Below are 17,691 nucleotides of genomic sequence, written 5' to 3' on the forward strand. Positions count from 1 at the left end.
CAATTTTCAATCCAATCAATAATTTGATAAGAATTTTTAATTGATTTGTGTTGCCATTCAAAATGATTATCAATTCAAATATTTAATTCATTTAAAATGTTGTGTAGTAAAGGACCTGCTTAATCCATATTTCAGTTTTGAATGTGTACTGGAAAGTCACAACTCATACTAGCTTATTATTGTAATGATCCGCTCAGAAGTCGGCACAGACAGACAGCTGTTTGACCATTCCTTAAGTCTGAGGGCTGCAGGTCTCTGGAAAAGAGACCTGTCTTTACTTTGTAAGTTTCAGACCTGCTCTGCTGCTGAGGAATTTGCATATATTTGTTATGCAGATTGCCTAGCTGCCTCCTTTGAAGGCTGGCAGTATAAATACCATGTTCTCCCAGAATCCCTTGCTGGTCATCTTCATGGTTTGTTACTAATGAACTCTCCTAGAGTATCAGCCCTGTTTGTTTGTTAAAGTTTATCTTAGAGTAATTCCTGGGGACTGCACTAGGCAGCTCTTCTAGTGCAGTCAGGTTGCATTATCTGTTTTGCCTGTGTTGTCTCTCCACTGCGATTGTCCTGTCGCTGAGCGGTCGACAGGAAATCGTTCTGTCTGTCTGGGAGTGTAGGCCAGAGCTGCGGTTGCTACTGCCTGCTCCATCTGTCTGGATCGCACTCGCCCTAGTGGTAGTGGCAGTGCCTCCTTCTGTATTCTGCCTCAGGGGTGCTAACCAGAGCAGCGATTGCTGCTGGTATCCCCATCTGTTTGTCTGTTTGGATCGCACTCGCTCTAGCGGTAGCAGCGGTGGTTCCTTCTGAACTCTGTCTGGGAGTGTAGGCCAGAGCTGCGGTTGCTGCTGGCTGCTCCTTCTCTCTGTCTTGTCAGATACGAACGCTTGCTGTAGGCTCGGTGGGGTAACCGTTAGCAAGCGTTCGCGTTCTCTATTTCGTGTTGTGTGTCATTGGTTAGTTAGGGTGGCACGCTTATCACTCGGTGCTTAACGCGTGGTGATCGTGCTGAAACGCGTTCGCTGTTGCGAATGAGTGCGGTGTTCGCGTTTAGCTAGCGTTTGTTATTTTCTTTATCTTCTGATTGTTTTTTGCTGTGCCTTTGCTACTCTCGTGCTCTGTTTTCAGCCTTGTTTCACTTCTGGCAATCGCCTCTCTCCTGCGATTGTGTTCCTGCTTTGTTTCTGCGGATGGGTGTTCGCCGTCGCTGGGTGGCGACTAGATTGGGGAACACACATTTAGTCTGTCTCTGTGCTCTCTCTCTTTGAGGGCTATCCTGCCCTGCTTTGCCTTTATTCGTACAATTCCCATCTGGCATCTGTGGACGTTCAGAGGCTGTGCTCGTCTGCACTCCACAGCTCCATCTGCCGGTGGAAATTGCCCTCTACTGGTGCACTGCATCCAAGCTGGGTACTATTTAAATATACGCTTGTGGAGGATTTCCGCTGTGTTAGCGCGCATCTTGTGCGCTGACCACGGAGATAGAAAACCCGCAAACGTTACAATTATACAGTATATCTTAGACACTGTTTTGGTGAGGAAATATTATCAGATTTGTGTTTAGTTGGATAAATGGCAGTTGGAGTATAATGCCGGGCATGCACCATGCAATTTCTCATTTTATAGACGGGTCAAATCGAATATTTCTGACAGATCCAATCTAATGTCTGATAATTTTACTGATCAGTTTTTCGATCACTTCTATACAAAATCGACCAGAAAAACAATCAGGTGTCAAATTGGACCTGTCAGACCTAATCGATTTAATGGTGTATACCAGGCATAAGACCTTTTAGGCACTTGGTACTTTAGAAACTGTGTTGTTTATGATTTAGTATGCAACTGCATATGCAACTGCCAGTACAGAATGGAGGGAACAAGGCTACAGTGGCCAAACCTGTCTGTGTTTCTGGATATCCTACATAGGAGATCCAGTTTAATGTTATGATGTACTTGGGGAATTCTACTGCAGGTTTGAACATCAACCAACCCATGTAGGAAACCCGAGGGCCACCCATTGGGCAACCCCCACCTCTCCTAGTACTAGCAGTGCCCTCCCAGAACCAGCAGTAGTCCAGGTGTCTGACGTACTCAGGCACCTCCGGAAACGAAATCCTAGGAAAGCCTCTGGCCCAGACGGCTTGTCATCTATGTGCCTGAGATCCTGCGCTAGCCAGCTAGCCCCCGTGCTGACCTCCATTTTTCAGAATTCCCTGTCGGCTGGCAAGGTACCTTCCTGCCTTAAAAGGTCCACCATCATACCAGTACCCAAAAAAACAGGTGTTACGGATCTCAACAACTACAGACCCGTGGCCCTTACCTCAACTGTCATGAAGATCCTTGAAAAATTGGTCCTCCTCACCCATCTGAAAAACTCCACCAACGCTCTCCTAGATCCACTTCAATTTGCATACAGGGCAAACAGGTCCATAGAGGATGCCATCAACATCAGCCTGGCATATATCATGGAACATCTGGACATACCCAACACCTACGCCAGGATCCTCATCCTAGACATTAGCTCTGCTTTCAATACGATCTGCCCGAACATCCTGTACAACAACTTACCGCAACTTGGGCTTGACGGAAATCTCTGCACCTGGATCAAGGACTTCCTCACAAACAGGACGCAACAGGTTAAACTTGGCAGCTGCCTCTCCCAAATGAGGACCACAAATACTGGCGCCCCCCAAGGCTGCGTACTGTCTCCGATCCTGTTTTCCCTGTATACAAACAGATGTACCTCAACTGCTGACTGCGTTAAGGTAATTAAATTTGCAGATGACACCACCATCCTTGGTCTCATCAGTGGAGAGGACGAATGCACCTACCGCAGTGAGATTGAGCGAATCTGCAACTGGTGTAAGGACAACATGCTTGTCCTAAACGCTGCAAAGACCGTCGAGTTGGTTATCGACTTCAGGAAAAGTCCCCCCTCACTCAGCCCGGTATTCATCGAAGGCACTGAAGTCACCAGAGTATCAAATGTTCAGTTTCTGGGCACCACCAACACCAATGACCTGAGATGGAGTGAAAACACCACTTAATGCCAAAAGAAGGCGCAGCAACGGCTGTTCTTCCTAAGACAACTCAGGAAGTTTGGTATGCCGCAGGAGCTGCTGTCTAGCTTCTACACTGCCACCATCGAGTCAGTCCTGTGCTCATCCACCATCGTGTGGTATGGGGGAGCCACCACGAGTGACAGGTACAGACTACAAAGAGTAATCAATGCAGCGGAAAGAATAATTGGTTCACCCCTGCCACCTCTGGACCTCCTCCACGCATTCAGACTGAGAACAAGGGCTTACAGGATCACAAATGACCCACACCATCCTGGCAGCCGCTTCATCAACCGCATGCGCTCAGACCATCGCTACAGGGCTATTTCCACCAAAACCTCCAGGTACAGGAACTCTTTTTTTCCCCCAGTGTGCCTTCTGAACTCAAGTCACACACACACAGGAAAACTAAATAGCACATCTGTGACCCAGGCCTAAATTAATGTTTACCTATTCTGTGGTTACCGCATGTAGTGTGCACTACAATACCTAAATTCCCTTGTCTGTACATGTATTTGCACTACCTGGTTTTAATGTCTTTGTCTGTCGTCATTGAATGCTTTTTCACTACTATGCTTCTAATGCCTTTGTACTATGCTTTATGCCGATGTGTACCACAAACAATTCCGAGTGTGTCAACTGGTGCACTTGGCGAAATAAATCTGATTCTGACAAACAGATAATTGTACTTACATGCTTAAGTATCTTCATCCTTTTTAAATGTTCACAAAAGTATTGTTATCCTTGAGGCCCCTTTTACACGTAGACGCTTTCATTGAGCTGCAGAGAGGGTACCCCTCTCTGCAGGAAGGGCAAAGCAACGGCAATGAAAGTCTATTGGGCCTAGTACACTTACCCCGCCGCGTTGTGTTGCACCAGAAGTTTCCTATTGGCTGCCGACCTTCCACAAAGTCAACAGCGCATTACCGTCGGACGTCTGCGGGAACACAGCGGTGGAATGCATGATAATCAATAGGTGACACAGAAATGTAAAAGTTGTTGGCGAGATCAACTACATACTGTATTACGCAATCCCAATTGTTATACTTTGTAAAACTCCATGGTGGTGACTTCACAGCTTGGAGCTCCACAGCAGAGATCCTGCCAGGAAAGGCAGCCGATGTTTCCCACCAACTTCCACTTGTAGCTGAAATCAGTGTTGTCTGGACTGAGCCAGTAATGAATGTGTGGGAAAAGTAATTTGATAGCTGTTCTGCTCCATACAGTAAAATTCATCTTTAAATCCTCCGTGGCATAGGAACATTTATATTGATTTTGGAGATGCTTCAAAATACTCCATCACATTGATTGGTCTTTATTTCAAGATTAGTGACAGCTTAAAGGAATTGGTGATCAAGCTAAAGACGTAGTCGGTGAGACAGATATGAGCTTGGCCTGATGAACGCGAAAGAAAATAAGTCCTATAGCAAAGGCTTGGTGATATATTCCCAACACTGTATTGTGTATTTTATGCTGAACCTTTCAGCTGGTGATTAATCACGCAGAACTGAATCTTACATTTGCAACTGAATTTATAACGTATTGTATTGTGTGCCATGGCAGGAATATCATTTTTTTTTTTTTATTTCATTGTGAGTTTTCACAGAAAAAGTTTCAGTCCTGTTTATTGTGTTTATTACAGTGGACCTGATCTCTTGTACAGGACAGAAGGAAAACATATAGAAACGCACCCTGAATGTATTTAGAGAGTTTAGCCTGTCTAATTCCCCCTCATCTGGGACTAAGCACAAGTTGTAATTTGATCCCTCAGCTGTGTCAGCTACCTGCCATGGCAGAGAGCTAAATGGTAAACACAGGATGTTAACAATATGTCTGCTTCCATAAAAGCAGGAAGTAGACCCACTGTAGATTTACTGTAGGATTTGTATCAGCTGTAACAAAGAAATATTTTTTGTTTAAAGGTTATTATGTGTTGCATATTTTTTAGAGCAGAGAGGGAGTTCTGAGTTCAGGTCCGCTTTTACTATAACTATTCTATTCTAATTCTCAGTAGCAGCGAGTGAGCTAAGCTCTCTCCAGCTTCAGCAATCTGCTATATATTGGTAATTGTGTCTCTGTGGGGCGCTGGATTCTTGATGCTAAATCTCCAGAAAATTATTATTTTTTTATGTTTTCAGAACATAAATTCGTTATGAAAAGTACAATACTGATTTGCTACATTAAATACAATTCTGAGGATTATAAGAGCTCACACTGGAAAGATAACTGGTAACCATAATGGAAGAATTGTACAGTAATAAATGAACTATGTGTACAGTATATGTAATACATCTGTAAACATGTCAGAGGATAAGGTTTAGAGTGGGTTAGATCCTCTAATCTGAGTGAATGTAAGTTAATTTGAGCTGTGCCAGAAATAAATGTGTAAGGACCTTGGCCCTTGAGGGGTGGAGTTGGCCATGACTGTATAAGTTAGAGAGAATGGAGCAGGAAATAGGAGGGAATGGGAGGCGAACACGCTGAAACCAGCGCAGGAGATTTGGGCGCAACGCAGGAGATTTGGGCGCAGCGCAGGAGATTTGGGTGCAGCTGGCGCCACCATAGGCCGTAATAGGAATTATGGCTATAGCAGCGCACAGGGAGTACGGTAACTTCAGTGCCGTCAGAAGACGGAGCAGAAGTTACTTTTAAAACATAATAATTCGGCTTCCAGCAATTGCTGGAAGCCAAGTTATTTCATTTCCCACCATCCATGGCGGCCTGGAGGGGGAATAGTATTTAATACGGTCGGGACTTGTGCGGCAGCAGGATCAGCCATATACCGGCTGAATCCTGCACCCAAGTCTCCAGCGCCGTTATGGATGATGGGAGAAAACATTATACCAAGCCTGCTGCTACCTGTCTGCAGATTAGATTTTAGCCAAAACTCAGATTTTTCAAGGAGGGATTACTGGAAAGAATCACACTGGCAGGATAGTTAGGAAGTGATGAACCTGACCCCAGAGTATATGAGGTACATATAGTAGACTGAGCTCTTTTGGAGAAAAAGACAGATGTAAGTTGTTTTGAGCCCTTGGTAAAGTGTCACCTATGTCAGCATTATAGAATAATAGAAAATAACACTAATATATAGAAAATAACAGCTGCTCAGTGTAACACGCTTCTGTCACATCCACTTTCACAAGTGTTTTTTTCCCCACAGTGTGGCATTATATCGGAGTGTGTGGTGGATTCTCATTTGTTCTCATACAGTTAATTCTGATAACTGCATTTGCTCATACCTGGAACAAGAACTGGTAAGATGTTTGTCTACTCCTAGAACAGACAGCTTTTTATTACTATCATTATTATTATTATTGATTTATAAAACACCAACATATTCCACGATGGTGTACAAAATAATTAACAAACATGGGCTACAAAATAATACAGAAAATGGTGTAAACCAATATACAAAATACAGAGTTGTTACAAAATAATCAGTACAAAATACAGAATTGGTCATTACAGTAACAAAAGTAATATGAATAAAATGTGTAACAGCATGAATACTATTTATTTGCTTTATCAAAAAGATCAAGTTTTCAGTATATTATATATGCTTTTTTATGCTCCCATCTTGGAAAGATATATACAATATATTGAAAGATAGCATTTTGTATCTATTGAGCTAGCCTGTAAAAGGTCTGAACATTACTGCTAAAATTCTAATTGCTAACAAAATACACTACTATTGCTCTTCTCATGTAATAGACTTTGTAACCACCTGGGGGCAGTGTTGACATGGTGTAAGAGAGGAGAAATTCTTTGCCTAGAATTTTGCATCATAGACACTAATTTATTAGAAGCATGCATGGGCAGTTATACATATTTTAGGGTGTTGAAGTAAACAAAGCTAAAGAAAAGTCTATATATAAATCTTGCAGGACCTGCACTGTTTCCGTTGTCTGAGCTATTGATCTTCTTAAACAGTTTGCATTGATCTGTTCGGAAACACAATGGGGGATTCTAAATAAAGGTGATGTGGAGTGACTCTGTGTTGCTTTTGTACAATTCAGCATTGTAATCCCTTGGTGCTGCTGCAATTGGAAATCAGGGAACTCCCAGGCAGTAGCTTATGCTTAGAGCCCTTTCATTAAAGCAAACCTGAAGTGAAAATAAACTGATGAGATAAACAATTCTCTGTATAGACCCGCTCCTAAATAGAGCCTTCCTGCAATCACATAGTCTTATTTTGGTTTTAAAGGTGGAAAGCGTTAAGATGTTGATACATATGTCTGCGCCACCTACAGTGACATAAGAGTACTGCACTCTAAGTACTGCAAATGATTACTTTTTTTTTTATGTTTGTTCAACTTTCATAGAGACAAATCTTCAACTATTGATTTTTTATGTTTCCTGCTCTGAGAAGTGTGTTTTTCTCAGCCACACAGGAGTTCTATGATCCCTAATTAGTTATCAGTGAGTCCAACTGCAGTAAAACATGTGAGAAAAACAAAGTAGCACACGCTAGTTTTAGGACAGGGACTGCACATACCGGTAAAAGTTTATCTCCTCATGTTACATGTCACGTCAAACACAAACACAACAACAAACACAAACATTTGTATTGCGCTTTTCTCCTGGTGGACTCAAAGTTCCAGGAGAAAAACATTAAGTTATCTTTTCAGGTCCGCTCTTGTGTCGGTTTATAAACCCTGGGAATATTGAGGGTATAAATTGGGTCAGTTAATAAAGACCCAAATTTCACCAACATAGTACCATCAAATGTCTGTTAACTCTTTACATACAGTATGTAATTTATTAGTCAAAGGGTTAAATGCTTTCTTGTACAGTGAACAGTGAGACATTGGGTAGGAAGAAGACACTAGCACGCTGCAGTGCTGGCCATGAAGCATGAATCTCTAAGCAACAAAGGGAGGACATGGGTGGGAATAGCCCTGTGCTGGGGAGTAAAGCTACATACACACGGGGGACAATTGTCCCCCTTTGCATGGCTACAAGGGACCAGGGAGCGACAGCTCCCTGGCGGCGTCAGCTATCCACACGTCTCACCAGAAAGGCAGAGATGCGGCGGAAGCTGTCTGTGAATGGAGCATCCCCCGGCCGGATGCTCCATTCACTTGCATTGTGTTTCCTGTCGCTAGTCCGCATACACACGCGGACTAGCGACAGTTGCGGCGACAGCTGTAGCCGGCAATTAAACATGTCAATCGCCTGGCGACAGCTCCGACGGGCGACGGTTCGGGGCGTGCGCATCATACACACGGGCGACCTGTCGCCGCAACACGCGCGTGCCACGTGGTTGCGGCGCAAGCCGTACCCCGTGTGTATGAGCCATTAAAGCTGTTCACTAGTTGGAGAACATCCACTCTCCTGGTAGCTTTCAGTTCTCTCAGTAGATTCTGGTTCATATGCCTCTCTGGAATGACTGCATCAAATATGAATTTTGTGTGAACAATGCCATAGTCCCCCATTCACCTTTACAATGAACAATATGGGAGGATGAACTAGGGTTTTAACATATGCTGTTATTAAAACCTTTGAATGCCTTTCCACTTCTTTTCCTTTCAGGCTGACTGGTGCTTCTAAAGACAAACGCTGGTACATTGCTGTTGTTGTGGCCACACTACTCTTCTATTCCTTTGCCTCTCTGGCCTTCTATTTCCTGTACAAATTCTTCACCCATCCAGCTGGCTGCCTGCTGAACAAAGGATTGATCAATATTAACATCATCTTGTGTATAATCATGTCCTTTGTTTCAGTCACTCCCTGCGTACAGCTCAGTAAGTCTTTCCTTTAAACTGATGCTCTGCAGTGAAAGAGGGAGATGAGGGATGCATTCAATAAAGGCCAGTGGCAGTGCCCATAGAACAGTAGCCCGTAGGTAATAATAGAGATTTCAGTTTACTAGAGAAAGATCAGCTATAAAAAAGCCATAGCTTGCAAGGAATGCAGGAAGTATGAGTTCTATTTTTCGGTCTAATGCAAACTGTGACTTTCTTGTTTTTTGGTCCTGTCTGAAAAGTGTTTGCCCTCTGACCATCAAATAAATAAACTTACTTAAACCACATCAGAGCTGTTATTTCTCTACTACCGCCTTTAGTAATCCTATTGGCACAAATCATATAGTGAGGCCATGTGAGGTCATGACTTTGTCTACTTAGCATGTGAATGGTATTCTCGTATCTTGACATTTGTACCAAAAGGGACTCTGAGCATCATCCTGCTTTGATGTTTGTATCCCCTGCAGTTATGAAGCCGCCAGGACATTGTGCAAAGGCTTTTACTTGGGCTATTAGAATACAACAGGATACTTTCTATGGGCTTAATTTAACAGCATGTTGCAAAGATCACTGACGTACTTAATCGCAGTGGCAACCAATGAGAAGCCAGCATTCATTAGCATTTTACATACCATGCCTGATGCAGAGACATGAGCAGTCAGGAAAGCCTGGAATTTTAATCTTCTGAGCCAATAAATGGTATCACTTTAACCTTACGTTTTCCTACTGTGATCTGTGAGTAGAACACTTTAACACTTTACTGTTGAGTTGGGAAGGCTAAAATTGATAATAAAACATCATGGTCTAGTTAGTTCAGCAAGTGTAGTCCATTAGAAATGCTAAATTCTGATATTAATTCTAAATGTTTTAGTATGTGCAATTAAAGGAGGCCTCTTTCGTTCATGGAGGTCTCACTCTCTGTAGGTAGTTCAATATTTTAAAAACCCATTAATATAGGTCTAGGTAAAGCATTGCTGAACCAAAACATCCCCCAATCACCTCAAAAAATAATAATAATAATTTGTTCCTAAAACTTCTGACTGCTGCTAAAATATATATTGAATCTCAATGATATTCTTCTACTTTAGACTATCATCAAGCTATAAATTAAATGTATTATATTTTTCACTGAACACTTAGGGCTTGATTCACTAAGACAAATAGCACGCCTTATCAAAGTTAGCACGCCTTATCAGAGTAGCATAGCGAGCACTACGAACCCGCAGGGGCTCAGGGCAGGGCGAATGGAGCTCTCGTCATTGCCAAATAGCAGGCATAAGTTTGCTATGCTACTCTGATAAGGCGTGGTAAAGTGGTATAAAACTCTGACATAATATTCAATAAAAACATGTTTTCCTACTTTTTATATGCCATACGGTTATCATATTTGCTTTTGTGCATAAGCATTATTATTCATTTAGAAATGACAAGTTCTCAAAGTACAATTTTTTTGCTCTGAGAGCTGCTTTTGCATTTTATTCATAAGTGGTTTATTCATCTTGTAATGTACGCAGAAATGCTTTCTGAGTGTCTGTCTGTGTTCAGGAGAGTCTGCACAGTCAGGGAATGTGTTACATTCCTCACTTAATACAACTAAGTAAACACAAGATAATGTTATCTCCAGTTCGGATGCATCCAGCTTTCCCTGCAGGGAGCTTGTAAGTCCTGTGTTTAACTAGTTGAAAGCTAAAGTAAAGTAAAAAAATAAATGGTGGTAGTATATAATATGCTGTAAATAATCTTTTAGAGCAAAGAAGAAATGCTGGCTTTCATTCCGCTTTAATTTTGATAAGGCGTGCTATTTGTCTTAGTGAATTAAGCCCTTAAAGAGCTGCTGTCGTGAAAATAAAGTAATGATTAAAATAATGTAGCTTATCTATTTTTTTTTTCAATATTAATTTATGAATATGACTAAGGAGCCATGAGTTTGCTCCGATACACATGAGCTACTGTTTGTCCACACATGCTTCAATAAAAATTGTACTTTTATCCTATAGCCGGTATAGCAGGATTCTTCTCTCTTACTATTAATTTATGAATTATTTATTCAGTCTTTCCTCTCCCTGATTTACATTTTAATAATGTGTCACAGATGGCGATATCTTTAGTACTGTCAGGTGATCTCTGTGGAATGTTTGTTTTATGAGAGCTCATTAAAGGATACCCGAAGTGACATGTGACATGATGAGATAGACATATGTATGTACAGTGCAAAGCACACAAATAACTATGCTGTATTCCTTTTTTTCTTTCTCTGCCTGAAAGAGTTAAATATCAGGTATGTAAGTGGCTAACTCAGTTCTGACTCAGACAGGAAGTGACTACAGTGTGACCCTCACTGATAAGAAATTCCAACTATAAAACACTTTCCTAGCAGAAAATTGCTTCTGAGAGTAAGAAAGAGATACAAATGGGAATATCTTATCAGCGAGGCACTGTACATACACATGTCTATCTCATCATGTCACATGTCACTTCGGATATCATTAAAAAAATTACCGTAAAAGTAGGTATCCTGAATTTACTGCATTCTACAATATGTCACTACAGTGCCTCTTTAACAAGTATTTTACGTTATTTTGGATTTCTAATATGATATATGGAGTCCATGGTTACATTTAACTTATGATTTATTTCATTTATCGTGACATCCAAAGACATAGAGGACACTTAACTTTATCCTTTTTATTCTGTGTTATATGGAATGTTTGTTTATTATTATGGCGCCTATTTAGCTGTGAGTTCTAATTTGGTTAGCATACTACTCAAAAGTAACTGTGTAATACTGATGACAGTACTTTTATTTGCACGTATTGCGCTTACTTTTGTTGGAAAGGAAGTACCAGACTTTTACTTTCCATCATTAATTGTACTTGTTTGCAACCTTTCAGGCTATTTACACACCAAAACGTTGCTTTTTAAGAGATGTTATGGTCGCATAACGTGCCCCTAACGCAATGTATGGTGGTGTTGAAGTTGGACGTCAGATTGAGCTGCATTATGCAGCTCTCAAAGCAGCCGCTCCAGGTTAGTGATAGGAAGTCCAGATCTTTTTAAGGATTCGGATCATTTGAATCGGATCATTGAAAAGATCCGGATCTTTGAACCAAATCATTTGAATCATTTTACTAGGGAAGCAGACTGGGTGAAATGACTAGCAGGACAGGACTTTCCCTGCACTGTACATTCTGTATGTTCCTGTTTCTTCCAGACAGACATCCACTGTGAACCGAATCTTTCATTGTGATGATCCGGATGATTCGACTCACAAAAAAGATCCGGATCAAATGAACGATTCTTTCATGATCCGGACAACACTACAGTCCCACCACGAGTCACCACAGTGCAGTGAATATTAATTAGCCATGTGGCTGGCAGCGGAGGAAAAGGGGAGACCTCCTCCTCCAACATTGCTGAGCATGTGCAAGCAGTCTAACGCTGCTTAGCCCAGTATAACGTACGGCATGCAGCACTTTGTTTAAACGTGCTGCGTTACTATGTAACGCAACGTGTGCACTGTGAACAGCAACATTGATTTTACAGTGCTGTGAGTTAGGCTGCGTTACTGGCTGCTGTAACGTGGGACTTTAACGTCCCACTGTGAAACCAGCCTCAAGGTATACCTTACTTTTTCATGTCACAAAACCTCTGTAAGGCCTCTTGCACACTGCATGCGATTCCGATTCAGATTCCGCTTTTTAATCAGTTTTTACATCCGATTCAGATTCTGATTTGCAGTTTGCTCCCTGCACACTGCAAATCGGAATCTGAATCGGATGTAAAAACTGATTAAAAAGCGGAATCTGAATCGGAATCGCGTGCAGTGTGCAAGAGGCCTAAGAGGAAATTTTACATTCTGATCTAAAGAATAAAAAAAAATCTCTTTTTGTTATTAATTTATCATCATACTTTCTATAATAAAGTCCTTCCTGTTTCATATCTGCAGTTAGATAAGCGCCCAGGATCAACCACTACACATATCATATCCACTTTTATTATAATTTTGGAGATCGTAGCAGTTTAAATATAAACTCAGGCATCAGACTGGTGGTTTCGCTTTTTTATATCGCTAAACCACATTTGTGAGTTTGTGGAAGTTGTTACAAATCATCACTTGGTTAATTGTCCATTAAATGAGAACTTTCCTACTTTTAATTCTCTTTTGTTTTGTTTTGTTTCCTAGAGCAGCCTCGCTCTGGATTGCTTCAGGCTTCCATCATCAGTTGTTATGTGACATACCTTACATTTTCTGCCCTGTCTAGCAGGCCACCAGAGAGAGGTGAGTAAAAAATGTGATGAGGTTGCAGAGAATGAATCTTTTCAATCACTGTCATTGTGATTTCATATATTGACATACTGCTTGTCTGTCCTGAGTTGAACCTTTGCATTCTGGAGTCTGTCAGTCCTGCTTTATGACCCCGTGTGAGACAGCAGCACATCCTCTTTCTATAATAGGGATTGTGTTCATTGTGGGGGTTTTATATCAAAGTCTCCCAAATAGATCAAACAGTAATTGTCACAGCGAAACACAGTGATTCCCTTTTATTATTAGCTCACAATACAGCCCATTTTCCTGCTTCGAGTGTAAAGTGTACCCTTTAATCTTTTCTGCTGGCAGAAGTGTATCAGTTTTGTGACATTTACAAACTCTCTATCACCTTCTCTCATTTGGTATCATGTTCTGGTATTTCCGTGATTATCAGTATCACTTTATTTTACACATATTTCATCTCTTTGCTAATGGCCCCTTATTCTATGACCTTTCTAATGTTTCTCGGTTTGTCTCTCTGAAATGTTTTATCTAAAGCTGTGATTTTCTTTCTTTGTACATCTTATCACTCTATTATTCCTGTCTGCCTTTCCCGACTCTTAACACCTGCTTTGGATAGCAGACAAAAACATCTACATCAAACATATGGAGCTTTTGCAGTGTGATATACATAAAAACTACAATATATGTCTTTCATTGTATATAGATGATAAGGATGAAAAACAGACCTGGGTGGAACAATTAGTAATGACTGCTGTAAAGGAACTAAAAATAAAAATGTGTTTGATAAAAATCAAATACAAAAGTGGTTATGCAGTGTTAAATGTGAAGTCCATCTGAAAAAATGCATATAAAAGCTGAAACTAAAACCTGGCAACACATGAAGGCCCTGATCCATAAAGCACAGGTAAAACTGCTTTGCGCACTGTACGCACGTCAATATTACTGTTGTGTTAACACAAGCAACATAACAGGCATATTCAAGCAACACATGTATTCTATACATAACAGGCGATACATTATTTGGGCCCATTACGTCGGTTGCGTAAATACTGGAAAAATTGATGTGTGGTATGTGTGCAAATCAATTTTACTATCACTTTGTAAGTCAGGAGACAAGTCTGGTACACACTGTTGCCTGACATGATCTCTACAGAATGGAAAGGGCAAAGTGCTTTCAACAATTGCAATACAGACATGCTATTTTTTTTATTATTATTATTCGTTACAACAAAGTGCATTTGCATAATTTAGAATGTAGCTTTTATTGTAGAGCATTAGTAAAATTTACATAGGGCATGTAAGAAAAAATAGATTTTTGACCAAGATGATCAAGGACAACCTTACCTTGTCCACTGCCAGGTCTCACACTACCTTTAGATATCCACACTGGATGTTCCCTGTTATAATGTGATGCTCTGTGCCTTAGTGACCTGTCACTAGCCTCATGTATAGTTACTTGGGGATTAGAGGGTTGTGCCACCACCTCTGGAGATGCCATACACCCAGGCAGAACATCTAACAGTAGTGGGGAATTAACAACTGCGCTCATCAATGTGGCAGCATCTTATGGTGCTGGTTGTTTATAGAGACTTCACCATATGTTCCCAGCTTTAGTTACTGTTCAGACATTCCTTATGATTATATCAGTGTGGTCAGCTAAACAACCACAGAATGTACGTTATTACACATATACAACCTGACATAAAGAAACTTATGGGCAGCATTCATACACCTGTTTGCAGAGCCGGATTTACCGCAAGGCACTATAGGCACGTGCCTACAGGCGCCTGATGATGGAAAGGCTGCTCACTCCTCTCCCCTAGTATATTCCACCCTCCTTCCCTATGCAGAGTCCTGAGCAGAGTGTAAATGAGAGGTTACTCACCCACCTCTTGGCATTCCACCGTTGAGATCTCCCTTCCGTCAGGGGTACGTCTAGCTACCTAACTAATATTGAAAGTACCTCTGGATACCAAATGCTAGGGGACACCTGTAGCTGCCTGTGATGTGCAAGGAAAATAAGGGAGAGGTGACAGCTGGGCCAGCCAGCACACTTGCAGTGCAGTTTGGTGGGAGTTTGTAGGTTCATGGAGGGAGAAGTCTAGGGTGCCGGGGACATCTGTGCCTATAGGCTCCTGTAATGTAAATCCAGGCCTGCCTGTTTATTATCAAATGTCATGGAGATCTGGATCAAGTGAGCTCACTTAATAATACTAAATGCTATAAGCAAAATTCACTAATCCACATCATTCATTTATAATTCATACTGGTATTTACTGAAGGTTATTATAATTTACACATCATCATTCCACATTCCACTGACTTACTAAATACATATGAACTCAATGAATGGATGTCTTTTTTCAACCCAAATAACAATGTAACTATGATTTAGCAGAGACCTACGGTAATACTATGAACAGAATACCTATTACATGTAAATGCTATGTCCAGCCAAAATAGATATTGTAATGTTATCCCTTTGCTGGCAGGTTGAATCCTGTCCTGGTTGAAATGTCACCATAAGACTTCCTGGCACTGCATGCTTCCTGTGGCCATTGCAAGGCACAATGATGGTGACACTCACCCAATTGACTCTTTATATAACAAATATTGGACATGATGCACTTAATGGGTACCTAAACTGACATGTTACATGAGGCCAAAGTTACTAAACGTTGGTAAGATTGTCCTGAACAGGCAGAGAAAATGTACAGTTACTTAAAGGACTTACGAGGCCAGAACAAAAATGCATTTTTACTTACCTGAGACTCCTCCAGCCCCTAGAAGTCATTTGGGTCCCTCGGCATAGAACCAGTACTCTCCGGCGTCAGTAGTCTGCGCAGTTACAGTATGCTCCCAATGACATGGCTGCGTACGCATGGCGGTTACTCACATGCACCCGTGTATGCGCAGAAGGCAACAATCCATCAGAGATCAGCAATCCTTACAGGGCGATGCCGGAGATGACCAGAGCTGTGCTGAGCGACCCAAATTACCTCTAGGGACTGGAAGAAGCCCCAGGTAAGTATAACTGAAATTTTGTTCTGGCCTCATGAGTCCTTTAAACCAACTACTTAGCACATGTTGCTCCATTAGCAGAACCCATGCTGTTACCTGGGTAATACTCGCATTGCTAGGGTAGTGCGAATTGCGCTAAGTGTGCAACACGTGCTAAGTAGTCAGCCTAAGTAATGGTAAATCATTTATCTAATCATAGGTCATATTCACAAAACATCAATAAGATGCATGTCGATTTTACTACGATATAAAGATTACTGCAGGGAAATCTCAAAACTAGAGTCACAGAGAGCTAGAAAATACTGTGTTGGTGGTTCAGTCTACAATAGGTACTAGTGTATGAGGGTTACTGCTATGTAGTTGTTGTGGGGCTATGGGGTGGTATGGGATAGTGCACAGCAACTTTACCTGTACTTATGCCAGCAGAGCGGCTTGTCTTGTGCAATTAGTGCAGCCCACTGTACATTGTATATACATTTTTATAGACCCATTCAAACCCAAAACATGCTCCCTTTTATAATATCAAATTACTTGACTACAGACAGCATAGTGTTGACCAATTAATTAATATCCATGACCATCACCTAAAAGGCCAGATGTTAAAAAATTATGAAACAAATAAATTACAGAAGTGAATATTTGGCTCACCAGTTTTAACGAGCTTCTCGAAATAGAGTTCCCATACCCCTTGGATGCCTCAATGACCATCTCTAGCGAACAAAATAGATGGACAATGCTGTATATTTTCTGTTCAGATAAACTCAAAAATTAGCCATACTATTTTAAATAAGGGTAGGTCTTAGCCAGTTATTACCCTCCACACCTTCCTTTCTGTTTCTTCCGTTCCAGTCTACCTTCCTCTTCTTAGAAGGCATCACTATCCTGCTATTCTTTTTTTCTTTCCTATCCTTCTGCTATAACTTTTTACTCCCTTTTCTAACTTTGTAGTATTATAATATGTAATTATGATTAGCAAACATGATAAGACTCTATGTCCAACACCAAGAGCATGGTGATGAAGCCTATCAATATGATTGGGCCTTCTATGGCTAGACTCTATGTCTATGACTAGACTCTGAGCTAATCTGGAAAAAAAAGAAGTGAATATTTGCAGACAGCTACATGTGACCATCATATACCATGCTTCCATCCTATCTGAAAAGTCTAGGTGCACAGAAAACAGTCATAAAATAATCATGAAAGTGTCAATCATAATCCAGCATACCCAAATGCACAATAACTCCCTGCCAATCCCTTTCCTTTCACTCTGTATTGCAGTATAACTAATTGCATTATTTCACCTTTCATTTTGTGTCTACACTTTCTTTGCAGTTCAGGTCCGTGGACTCAATATCACTGTGTGTGTTCCAAGTATGAGCAGAGATGGACTGCAGACTGAGGACACATCAATCGCCATTATTGGGGCAGCCATTATGTATATTTGTGTCTTGTTTGCATGGTAAGTGTGCATTTTACAATGTATGCAGTAAAGTAGCAATATAAAATAAAAGTTAACCTGTCATTAGAGCTATATATGTCACTTAAAAGATGTATGCTGATGTCGGTTCCATTCAAGGGTCTCAATTTTTTAGCT

General features: G+C 41.1%; 1 protein-coding gene across 2 annotated transcripts in view; it reads left to right on the forward strand.

The window, feature by feature from the left end:
- SERINC4 (serine incorporator 4) overlaps positions 1–17,691 on the forward strand; it is a 79,207-nt gene that overhangs the window by 24,893 nt on the left and 36,623 nt on the right. For both annotated transcript variants that reach the window (XM_068275274.1, XM_068275275.1), the window contains exons 6-9: positions 6,220–6,313; positions 8,592–8,803; positions 12,987–13,082; positions 17,430–17,556. In XM_068275274.1, the coding sequence (XP_068131375.1) occupies positions 6,220–6,313; positions 8,592–8,803; positions 12,987–13,082; positions 17,430–17,556 (529 nt within the window). The remainder of the gene's footprint in view (positions 1–6,219; positions 6,314–8,591; positions 8,804–12,986; positions 13,083–17,429; positions 17,557–17,691) is intronic.

Source organism: Hyperolius riggenbachi, chromosome 3 (assembly GCF_040937935.1).
Source record: "Hyperolius riggenbachi isolate aHypRig1 chromosome 3, aHypRig1.pri, whole genome shotgun sequence".
NCBI classification, from domain to species: Eukaryota; Metazoa; Chordata; class Amphibia; order Anura; family Hyperoliidae; genus Hyperolius; species Hyperolius riggenbachi.